General features: G+C 47.8%; 1 protein-coding gene across 2 annotated transcripts; it reads left to right on the plus strand.

Moving 5' to 3' along the window:
- The first annotated feature begins 4,133 nt into the window (after window positions 1-4,133).
- On the plus strand, window positions 4,134-8,006 carry RPL26L1 (ribosomal protein L26 like 1). 2 transcript variants are annotated; one of them, XM_045185161.3, is made up of 4 exons: window positions 4,134-4,289; window positions 4,688-4,864; window positions 6,581-6,721; window positions 7,688-8,006. In XM_045185161.3, exons 2-4 carry the CDS (start codon window positions 4,697-4,699, stop codon window positions 7,814-7,816), a joined length of 438 nt encoding a protein of 145 aa, XP_045041096.2. In that variant the 5' UTR covers window positions 4,134-4,289; window positions 4,688-4,696; the 3' UTR covers window positions 7,817-8,006. The 2 variants fall into 2 exon arrangements, with proteins under 2 accessions (XP_045041096.2, XP_024432673.2); XM_024576905.4 differs by having other exon boundaries at window positions 4,140-4,293.
- Window positions 8,007-12,129: the final 4,123 nt, after the last annotated feature.

A 12,129-nucleotide genomic window follows, 5' to 3' on the forward strand; every position in this document is an offset into this window, starting at 1 on the left:
CGTGGCACTTAATGTTTTTAAGAACTCTGTTTGGGAATTCTATTTTTTTTAACTTTAAATGGTATTTTTCACTTAGTTTACACTCAGTACTATTTTGTATTAGTGTCAGGCGTGCAGCACGGTGGTTAGACAATCGTCTACCATACAAAGTGGTCCCCCGATACTGCCCGGACCCCGCTGGCCCTGGACAGAGTTATTACGATAGTACTGACGATATTCCCTGTGCCGGCCTCACAGAGTAATTTCCTTTGACTCTTGCCGGAAACAGACACACATATTCTCAATGGGGCCGGTCACCGGTGGTCCCACGCCCTCCGAAGAAACCGATCCGTGGGCTGCTCCCTGCAGCTGTGGTCCGAAAACTCGAGGGGCTGAGGAGGCCATTCCCCCCAGAACCTGCTCCCCCCCCCGCCCCCCCCCCCCCGCAGTTGCCTCTGTCAGTTCCACTGTGATGAGGTCATGCACTTCATTCTGACCAAAATAAATCATTGTTGTCGTAACTCTTGTCACCAGTGGTTGGGAATTCTCCACGTGCCAGGCGGGGCGTGACTGTTCAGGCCTCATCTGTCTGAACCCTCACAGCGATCCCCTAAGCTGGGTGTCCCCTCCTTCTTAGGAAGGACAACACAGAGATTTAGTAGCTTGCGTCGCTGGTCACACAGCGGGCAGGTGCTAAGATTGGAACGCACACCCACGTCCGCCTGACTCCAGGGTGATGACAGATCATACGGTTCCACCTCAGTCCCCAAGACCCGACCTGTGTCAAAAGGGGAAACTGACCCTCTGTGCACCGCTCCCCCCGAAAAAGGGAAAATTGAAAGTAGTGAGGATACTTTTGCTTTTTGCCTTCTTCCTGTGGAGGAAAGCTAAGTTGAACATAGGGGATTTTCTTAACAATTTAAAACCATTCAAACATGATTTTAATTACACAAAGAATAAGTTTTCATATCCCCCTTGGAGGAAAATCAGAAAAGAGCAAAATGTGAAAAAGGGAAAATTAAAAGGACCTCCTAATCCCTCTAATCAGAGATCATCATCGTTAATGTTGTAATGACCTCCTCGCATGAACAAAATGGGATCGTGCTGTTAATATTTTTTCGTAGTTTACTTTTTCCCTCATAGACCCCTTTCTATGTGAGTAACTGCGGGTCTCATCATCTTTATTGGCTGCAAGATCATAACCATATTGAGTGTATCGTGCTGGGTCATGTTCTTCCTCGGCTCCCACCACATTCAGAGCCTGTTTTCTCACCTGGAAAAGGGACAATTCAGAGGACTGGTCACCAGATAAAATAAGGTAACGTGTGCGAAGCTGTTAGCACAATGTCTGACAGTGAAGGCGCAGCCTAATAAAAGTTGTAACCATTACTATTCATTCATTTCATAAACAGCAATTCCCACCAGTTATTAAGCGCTTGCTTTGAGCCAACCACTGTGCTAAGTAAGGGTTTGCTGAATCCAGACACCAAACCGATGAGGTAAATACCATCATTTTTCCCCTTTCTCAGACGAGGAACATGAGTGACCAAGAAAGGATAAATATTTTATGCAAAGCTTCAGAGCCGGGAATTGGTGGAGATCCAAACCCAGGCAATTAGAACCCAGGGTTTACACACTTCCCTGCCACATCACCCTCTGCCTCTGAGACATAAAAGTATCCCCTGGGCAATTCCCCTGCGCTAGGCTCTGTGCTAGGCCTGGGGCTTCTGTACTGTCGCTGCGCATGCATGTGTCCAAGGGTGAGCATGAGGTGACACCGTGGCTAATGCCACTAAGTCCTCATTAGAGTGATGCAGCCTTGGGTTCTCATCATCCTATCTGGTGATGTCATTGTGCCTGTGTTTACCGAGCCATGGGGGTGGCCAGAGCGGGAGGTAAAGAAATACCTCCCTGCCCTGTTTGATCATAAACACACCTTGATTATCTTGGGTTGTGTTGATCTGCCCATACTTGGCTGCCAGCAAGGCTCTGTACTCCTGGGGAGCAGGGACCAGACCTCCCCACACCCCCTCGATGTCTGTGATCCAGCCCTGTACCTGCAGCTCCAGGTAGGTACCAAGTAAATGGTGAGTACATTGATGAGTAAAAGGATGAATGTGTGAGTCAATGAGTAGGTGAATGAGTTAATGAATCAGTGTGATGAAGAGTGAATGAATGAACAGAGAAGGAGCTGGTGAGTGAGTGACTGACTGAATGAGCTGCTCTGAAAACCCTCTTACCTTCCCTGTGAACTCACTCATGCCAGTGTCTGCTCCTGCCTTGCCCATGGGAAGGGACTTCCTCTTTTTTTTTTGTCCCGTTTCATTTATTGAGATATAATCGACACTGTGTAAGTGTAAGGTGTACAACGTGTTGATTTCATACAATTACATGTTGAGAAAAGATATTGAGAAATGATAAACACATTTGTGTTAATTAACACCTCCAGCACCTGGCATAATTCTTTGTCTTTTTTTTTTCTGGTGAGAGCATTTAAGATCTTCCTTTCTTATGTCTCTTCCGCCCGTCCTTACTCTGGAAGCCTAAACGCAGATGGGCACACTAACACTGTTGCCTCAACAACTCCCACTCCGCCTACTCTGCGGTCCTGACTTCTGTGAACAGCCCAGGTGTGGTCCTCCCCCCCCAGAGTCTGAAAGTCAGGGGTCTCCAACGCTGACTGCAGGGGCCCTGGAGTAAACCTCTGATGAGACCCAGCAAGTCCTGGGGTAAGTCAGATGCCCTGGTTGACCGTGAGCATTAGTAAACACTAGTGTTTAACAATTTCACCACCACGTGTCAGGGAGACAAACGGACAGAGCACGAAACATGCCTGATGCTTCCGCTCCCTGAATTTCAGGGTGCTCATCTGTTAAGCGAGCACCACAAGTTCTACCTGGCACCTGGTATAAAGTAGGCGATCAATAGATACGAATTGAACGAAAGAATGAATCAGTTCATTCAATGAAGGAACCAATGCATGGGGTCTCCCGCACAGCGGAGCCTAGATCAGGAGACCTTTCATTCCAGGCCCCCCACCCTCCCCCGCCCCCGCACAGGTTTCAGAGCCTAAGGAACGGTTGGGTGGCGCCCACATCCCTGGGCGTTGTTTGGTGGAGGGAGGTGGAGACCCGGAGGGCGGGAGGTGGGAGAGGCGGGCCGCGGCGTGGTGGGCGGGGCCAGGAGGAGTGGAGCGGGGCGGTGGTCTCAAACCTGCAGATGCTCTCGCGCCCCAAAGTCCCAGCTGCGCCAGATGGCAGTTTCCGAAGGCGTTGGCAGAAGTTAAAAAACAAACAAAAGGGAGGGGAGGAAGGGAGACTACAACCCGTGGTGTACTTAGAAAGCTTACAGTTTGCGTCATCGCAGATAATGGAAAAAGTCTGAATGGAGGACTGAGTGAATGTGAGGCCTGGCCCCAGGGCTTTCTGGGAGATTAGGAATAATGGATGATTGTAATTGAACGCTGTGTGCTAGGCACTGTTCTAAACACTCTAAACGGATTAACTCATTTAGTCCTCAAAACAACTCCACGAGGCACCAACTAAGATCTTCCTCATTTCACGGGTGAGGAAACTGAGGCTCAGAAGCATGGAGGCGGCTCCCCAAGGGCCAGCAGCATGAAGGGGCACTTGGGGCAAGGTCTAACTCTACACCCTAGATCTCCGAACAGAATTTAAAACCTGGGGGGACGTTTTGCAAAGCCAGGTGGTTGGTTAGCCACAATCCTCAAACATTTGTGCGCCTCAGAATCTTGGGTGTGAGTGTGTTGGGGGGGGCGGGGGAGGAGATGCTTGCTTTAAATTCAGATACCCTGACCCCAACCTACCACTGTGGTTTGTAGGACTGTGGTGGAGCACGAAAATCTGCATTTTGAACAGGCTTCTCGATGATTTTAAGAAACAAGTCAGCAGACTGCATTCAGAGCATCATGCCGTTAAAAGCAACCCGATACTATGCCTGGACCACTTATGCAGAGAATAACAGCGGCAAAGAGTTTGGGGTAGGCGAGAGACTATTGATGGTGCACCTATTAAAAGAACATCAATAAGCCTCTATTGCAGGTACTAAAAAAGTAGGCGCCTTCTTCCTAGAGATGCCAGCTCTTCGCGGCTCCCGGCTTGACACCCAGGGCCGCTTACCCACCCAGTGGTCCCCGGAAACTAGGTACTGCGATCCCACCCCAAGCCGCAGGGAGCGCCATTCAGCTTCATTTAAAGGGAATGGGGCACCGCTTTCTTTCTGCGCTTCCGCGACAATGAAACCTCACTTCCGCTTCTGAGCACACGCTATGTGAGAATTTCCGGCGCCAGGCAGGTGAGTTAGCTGCTTGTTGTTTTCTCGGACTGAGATACTCTGCGCCGCGTAGGACCCTTCCCCACCTGCTGCGGCGTTACCCGCCTCCCCAGAGATCTCTCTGCGTGACCCCATCCATGCGTTCTTCTCTAGCCCGTGCCTTCTCGTTTTATTCCCTTTCAAGACATCCCTGCCGCCGTTCCTCCTCGACCCTGTGATCGGGCATGCACCCCTTAGTTTAATACCCAAATTCCTCACAGCCTCTCTCCTCCCCACCCCCCACCAGGCTTAGTCCCCTTTTTCCGAGGCCACCTGTTGTAAAGCACTTGGGCGGGAATGAGGCGTGCCTGATGGAGAGCAGGCGCTGGTACCCCACTGAACGCCCCTTCGATCCCTCCCTCGCTGCTCTTTGCAGACGGTCACCATGAAGTTCAACCCTTTCGTGACCTCGGACCGCAGCAAAAACCGCAAACGCCACTTCAATGCTCCCTCGCACGTGCGCAGGAAGATCATGTCGTCCCCGCTCTCCAAGGAGCTGCGGCAGAAGTACAACGTGCGCTCCATGCCCATCCGCAAGGACGACGAGGTCCAGGTACGTCTCCCGCGGGCTCCAGTTACTCAGATGCTTGGCGCGCGGGCTTTGCCTTTGCCTGGGAGCGACATGTGTGCTTGGACGTAGGGGCGTCATAGACCTCACTCGCCCTCAGCACCCTGGCAAGTAATGTGACCCTGCCAGAGGTGAGGGTCCCGAGCCACCAGAAAGCACCTGCCCAACCTAGTTAAGAGCATTCAAGTTCAATTCTCTAATAATACTTTCTTTTTAAAAATATGCCAGCCAAGCAAAACCCCGCTTTTTGATTAGCCAGGGCTCAGGGTGGCTGTCTGCACCAGACTCTGCAGGGATGACTCCCGGGTCTTGGTTGCCGATCCAGTCGGCCTTTTAGCTGTTTATGGAATTCACCAGAATGTCTCCAGATGCCTCAAATTCAACATGTTCTCTCCTAAAATCTGTTCTTTTCTCCCCGTTCATCGCCTCTGGGGAAGACACAGCCATCCCCCATCCCCCTCGCACACAGCCATCCGAGCCCAGCCAGACTCGTTATCATCCTGGCCTGTTCTTCTGCACCTTTCTGTCTGTTCAATATCCACCTCTCTGGGTCACGTGTTTGTCCGCTTCTCTCTATCTCAGCTGTTCCTTTGGCCTTATTTTCTTAACATCTTTCTTCAGTCTTGATAGTCATTAATAGGGCTTTTTCACAGACTTCCATGTGAGAGTCTCTGGTCATACGGAGTGTGGTGGGCCTTCATGAAGAGTGGCTGGTTTCTTTCCAGCCTGAACGTGGCCTTGGTAAATAAGCTGAACCACCTAGATAGACATTTTAGGAGTAGTGAGGTTCCCCAGTTCTTCGGGTGAGTTATTTCCTCTGTGCTATTAATGAACATCACCTGTGTCGTGGCTACTGTTTAATAGGCCCCTGCCTTCAGGGAAACCATAGTCTAGTTCATCTTTGAATAGAGTTGGAGTGTGAGCAGAGTTTTAGTATAGCCCACAAGATTTTATTTGAACGTTACATTTTTCTGTCTATGAAATGCTCATATTAATTAATAATATTAATGCTCATAATAAAAATCTTAAAACGTGGAAGACTTTGAATTTTAAAAATAGTCATCTGTAATCCTACTTCCGGCCTATCAGCAACCATTATCGATATTTGGATGTATTTCAATCTCAGCATCAATATATTAAACATGTACATACATACAAGATTCAGATTGTATATATAATATAAAGCTTGGTGTTCTCCTTTTCTTTCTAAAGGTTGTATCTTGAGCATTTTCCCGGGTCATAAATTATGTTTTGAAAACACGGATTTTAAGCGGTCGTATGGATGTCAGTATGCAGTCTTTGACCAATCTTTGTTGAGGACTTGAGAGCGATTGTATTTTTTCTTTTCTTAACTTTTTTAACCGAGATATTGTTGATACATAACATTATGTTAATTTTAGGTGTACAGTGATTATATCTTTTTCCTCTCAGGATTAATTTTGTGATGGCCATCCTAGTTCAAGGAATTTTGTGTACTTCAGATACGAAAAGAGAAAAATTCAAGTAGAGAAATCCCACCTGACTTAGGATAGCACAAAGCAGATTTCTACCTAATCATGGCTGACTTCTGACTCCTGGCTGCCAGGGTTAATCTGCTGTCGCACAGAAAGTTGTGTGTTAGCCTGTGTGTTCCTGGTAGTGTCCTTGCTGTGATGTTCGTGCATTAGAAATGGGGGGCGATTCTCATGTGTTTCCTCTCAGGTGGTTCGAGGACACTACAAAGGCCAGCAGATCGGCAAGGTGGTCCAGGTGTACAGAAAGAAGTACGTCATCTACATCGAGCGGGTGCAGCGTGAGAAGGCTAACGGCACAACTGTCCACGTGGGCATCCACCCGAGCAAGGTACGCCCGGAGCTGGGCGGTGGTAGCAGCCGCGCAGTGTCGGGCTGCCATCAGAGGTGTTGATGCGTTGGTCCTGTTTACACAGGTGACCGTGGCAAAGGACTTCCCCAGGGAGGTCCAGCGGGCTTGATGGATTCCCTGGGCTAGTAATACCATCAAGGATCCAGATGCTTTTCTTGTCTGTTTTGTCAGCCTTGGGAAAGGCTCTGTCTTCCAGCGGGCAGCGAGGGAGTTCCAGGCATTCCAGACCTCACCTCGCCACTAGATAATGTCCAGAGGGAGAGGAGAGCCCATTGCTTCCTGTGGCCCTCGAGCCCTCCTGGTGGAATATGCTGCTCTTCCTTTGTCCTTACCCTGTGGTCTCTGTAGTGCCCAGTAGCTGCAGGGACACAGGTGTTTCATTTCTGTCAAAATACAGGTGCCTGAGCGCACCACGGACACACTTAATAGTCAATAGACCCATCAAGGCTTGATCCAGGCATCTGCTTTTTTTTCTTTCTTTTTTTTTAAAATCCTCACCCAAGGACATGTTTTCATTGATTTGAGAAAGAGAAACAGATTGAATGCCTCCCTTAATGTGCCCGGACCGATGATCAGCCTAGACATTTGCCCTGCCTGGGAATCAAACCTGCAACCTTTTGGTATACGGGACGATGCTCCAACCAACTGAGCCACCTGGCCAGGGCAATGCAGGTGTTTCTTAATGCGTTTTGCCAGCCAAGGGAGGATATAGACAAACCAGAAACATGCTGGTAGCATAATTTTTCCAACCCAGTTGATATTTTATATCATTAAACTATCTAAATGGTCTCCCAGGTCCTCAGGAATTAGGCAGGTAGGAGGTTGGCCAGCAGAAGGAACCTAAGCTGCTGCTGTTGAGGGAAGCTCTGCTGCACAAACTAATCGTGGTTATAAAGCCTTTCCACTTAAAAAACAGAGATCTCCTTGTTTTCTCACTCCTAATAGGTGGTTATCACCAGGCTAAAACTGGACAAAGATCGGAAAAAGATTCTTGAACGCAAAGCCAAATCTCGTCAAGTTGGAAAAGAGAAAGGCAAATACAAGGAAGAATTTATTGAGAAAATGCAGGAATAAATACAACCTGTTGTGCAGCCGTGGTTTGGCTGTACATTTTTAGCCTGGTGTGTATGCCTTTGAAACTGCTGAAGATGTCTCTGGAATAGTGTGTTTCCTTCCTGTTTTGTTCTGATATGCGGCTCTGTAAATCTGTTGTTGCTGTTTCGAATAATTTTAAGAATAAAAATTGGAACTGTTTCTTAATTCCGTATGGAGTTTGCACTGTTTTGTGGATAAAATCCATCTTGTCGTCAATTCCTAGTTGCCATTATTTCGTATGTTTAATTGATGGAGCAGCCCGATAGCAGCGGTGGGATGGCCCTGCTCCTGCCTGGACCCTCATGCTGACGGGGCGGACAGGACCAGGCTGGTCCCTGATGCAGGGGCTCATTCCGCTCATTCCACTGAGAGCAGCTGGCGCTGCTTTGCACACCCACGTCTGGGGCCTGATGGATCGACCTCTGATGAGCTTCCTCTCCCTTATGCTCCCAACGAAACCACGTGGTGCACAGCAGCTCCCGAAACTGCCTTGCCCAGGGTCTTGACTTTGCAGGTGCCGTTTCCATGTGATTGAAATGCCCCTCCTTTCTCCCAGGGCTAACTCAGAAAATGGATGTCCTGTAGGCAAGGATTGGCTTGCAGACAGATTTCCTTTGTCCTGTTGCTTTTTATGATTTAAAAAATATATATTTTTAGAGAGGGTGGGGGGAAGGGAGGGAGAAGCCGGCCTACAACCCAGGCATGTGCCTTGACCAGGAATCAAACCAGCGACTTTCCAGTTTGCTTGCCAGTGCTCAGTCCCCTGAGCCACACCAGCCAGGACGCTTTATGAGTTTCTCAAAGTTCATTTCCAACAGTTAAAACTTCCGAGAGCCACAGAGAAATCCAAACCCCGTCCTTCCTCTGATCCTGTACAGCAGCAGCTGTGTGGGGCCAAGGGCTGGCTGCTCCCTTTCTAGCTGACTGCGCGTGGGCACCCCGTGTGCCTGGCCCCCACGGGCATCTGAGCTTTAAATCCCACACCGAACCTACAGTCACTCTCCAAGATTTAGACCCAGGGCTACATGTGAGATTTTGCCTCTCCCCTGTGTTAAATAATCTGTTGACTAAGTACATCGGGTAAGTTGGGGAAATCATGGATCACTAGGCAGCCATAATTTTACACAGCCCCTGAAACCGAGTAGGTGTCCCGCACGGTGGCTGCATGATTAGTGTGTGGAGCTCTATGTCGTCAGGGTGACGACTAGATCGACCAGCAAGGTCTGCTGTAGTTTGTCCTCATCTGAGATTTGTCTTTATTCTCAACCAACATGTTGTGGGACCCCAAAGTTGCATAAAGTCAGATTTCGTACTGGATTAAGTTTATTTTAAGGATGACATACCGTATTTTGCCGTGTATAATGTGCTCCCGTGTATACCGCGCGCCCATAGTTTTGGCCCAAACCTTCAGGATAAAAATCTTGTTTTAATTGTTTAATTCAATTATTTATTTATTTATATTTAGATACTTCTTTTTCATATTATAAAGGAATTTCAGCATTTATTGAACATATTATGGTACAAGAAATTGTATGTAACAGTTACAAAACACAAGAACAGATATGAGGTATTTCAGGTTCTACCCATGTGTAATGTGCATCACTGTTTTTCCCTCAAAAATTTGGACAAAAAAGTGTGCATTATACACAGCAAAATACGGTCTTCTCGTGCCTGGTCTGAGCCCTAGGCTCCCACTGATACTGTTATAACTGGTATTTCCTAGTAGTCAGACTTGGCTTGTTTTCAGCAACTCATTCAACACAATTGATACAGATCAGAGCTTTAAGAGCTTTTTACGTGTGATGGTGTGTGTACAACACAGAGCTGAGCAAATGTTAGCTATTGTTTTGGGGGGTAGAATGGAAGTGGGTTTGTCTGCAGGCGCAGAGGGACAAGTTTTTCTCAGGGGAGTTCAGACAAAGCCAGTGCTTCAATGGAGGGGAGGGTCAAGGGCAACAGTATTGTGTTCTGGCTGCCACAGGAAACAGGGCCTGGGGAATGCCAGCTGGGTGGGCCTGCCTCGCCTGGGTATTAGCGTGTTTCCTAGGATGGCGGAGGTAGGCAGTTTCCTACTGACCTTTTCATCAAATTTGCAGTTGTCCAGTTCACTCGAGTGAGTCCCTTTGGGCTATTTCCGGGAAGACTCCCAGCTTGGACACTTCGGAGGACTGCTTATGAACGTCTGCTTGCTATCGGGCTCACACAGGGATGCTCAGCTACAGGGCTTTCCGTGAGAGTCAGAGAGGCGAGAATTGACTCTTCTGACAACCAGACAGAACTCTACTCACCAAGAGTCCACCGGCCTCTAGCGAAGCTGCACACGTCCAGCAGTTCCCACCTGGGGGTGGCCTGGGGCTTTCTTCATTGTTCTTTTAAACTGGTATTTAAATATATATATTTAAATACACACACACACACACATTTTATTTATTCTTAGAGGGGAAGGGAGGGAGAAAGAGAGGGAGAGAAACATCAATGTGTCCCCCAGTAGGGACCTTGCCCGCAACCCAGGCTTGTGCCCCAACTGGGAATCGAACCAGCGACCCTTTGGTTCACAGGCCAGTGCTCAATCCATTGAGCCACACCAGCCAGGGCCAAACTGGTATTTTTTTAAGGAAGTAATACCTATATATAGTGAGACATCAAAAGGTACAAAAGGTACGGTGAAAAGTAAGTTTCCTCGTCACCTTGCCTCTCTGTCACTCAGGTCTCCCCAGAAGCAGTCACTGTTTCCAGTTCCTTTGGTGGCCTTCCATAAATAGCCTCTGCACCTGTGCCTGGCTGTTTACGCAAAGTTTCATCTATGAAAGCGTCTTCATGAGCAAGGCAGGTCAGCCAGATTGAAAACTGTGGTGTGAGGTTGATTGATTGCTTGAACACCTTAATTACCGTGTAAACCAGCACAAATATTAAATAAAATATTCTTTCCCTGCCTGGTGTGGCTCAGTGGGTTGAGTGCCGGCCTGCGAAGCAAAGGGTTGCTGGTTCAAATCACAATCAGGGCACATGCCTGGGTTGCAGGCCAGGTCCCCAGTTAGGGGGGTGTGAGGGGCAACCAATCAATCCATGTTTCTCTCCCTCTCTTTCTCCCTCCTTTCACCTCTCTCTGAAAATGAATAAGTAAGATCTTTTAAATAAAATATTCTTAGTCCATCGGAAATAGCTCAAACCACCACATCCTAATTCTAGAGAAGGTTTTCAGAGGTCTCATCTTATGCAGTAGTGGTCTCTATCTTGTTAGTAGTGGATAATTTAGGGGGTTTTGCTGACTTCTTTGAAACAGGAGCTATGAATGAAGACTTACATGCAAATCCCAGTCCTGCCACTTAAAACAGCTAGACTTTTCGCAGGTTACTAAGATGAGCCTCTTTTTCCCACTATGTAAAATGGGTTTACTATCTGTGTGAGGTGTTGTGAGCACTGAATGAGACAGACAGGTAACTCAAAGCACCGAGTTCAATGGCGCGTGGGCATCACTCATTGGCAGCTGCCCACAGCACATGTTCCATACATCCCTGCTGAGCGAACGAGTAGGGCAGCAGCTTCTCCAGTAACTTCCAACCTCAGATCAGCTCAGAAGGGGCTTTGTGATTCTGCGTGCCAGTTTTTATTTCCTGGGCTGGGCTTACGAAAGAGGTCTCCTCTGGGGTTGCCCTATAGCAGCTCTGTCAGCGCTTACGTATTTTTTACCCCTCAGGGGTCGCCTCTGAGGCTTTTTCTCTAGGAGTGGTTCTCATACTTTTGGGGCTCAACACCTGTTTACACAGGTAAAAATCACTGAGGACCCCAAAAGCTTACATTTACATGGATTATATCTATCACATAATTTACCATATTAGAAATTAAAATAAAACCTCAGCATATAAATAAACCCAAAACAGGTTAAAAGAACATTTTATAGAAAATAACTGTCTTTTCCAAAATGAAAGAATGTAGTGAGGAAAGTGACATTGTGTTACATTGTTGCAAAACTTCTGGATGTCTGACCAATGGATTCCTACAATGCTTCTGCATTCAGTCTGCTGCAAGCTACTGTTTTAGAGGAAGCAGCGGAAGAAAATTCAGCGTCAGACAGATTGGTGTTTAGGAAAGACGGGCCCTCATAGCGGGAAGGGAGAGTCCCAGTGACTCCCCAGGGGCCTTAGTGCACTGCCCAGAGTCTGGTTTATTCCCTGAAGTAGACATTAAGGGCCTTGAAGGCAAATAATATTTCTTCATTCGGTGGATCCTTGAATCCTATAGTTCCTGGCTTTCCCTACAGCTTTCATTTGCACCGTGGGATAAAATGTTTT

The sequence above is a fragment of the Desmodus rotundus genome, chromosome 6 (assembly GCF_022682495.2).
Source record: "Desmodus rotundus isolate HL8 chromosome 6, HLdesRot8A.1, whole genome shotgun sequence".
NCBI lineage: Eukaryota > Metazoa > Chordata > Mammalia > Chiroptera > Phyllostomidae > Desmodus > Desmodus rotundus.

Bases quoted from the DNA above. Each gene is read 5' to 3' on its own strand.
- RPL26L1 (XM_045185161.3), top strand. From the start codon at position 4,697: ATGAAGTTCAACCCTTTCGTGACCTCGGACCGCAGCAAAAACCGCAAA. The intron at 4,865-6,580 runs GTACGTCTCCCG...GTTTCCTCTCAG, and splicing joins GCAAGGACGACGAGGTCCAG to GTGGTTCGAGGACACTACAA. The intron at 6,722-7,687 runs GTACGCCCGGAG...CACTCCTAATAG, and splicing joins TGGGCATCCACCCGAGCAAG to GTGGTTATCACCAGGCTAAA.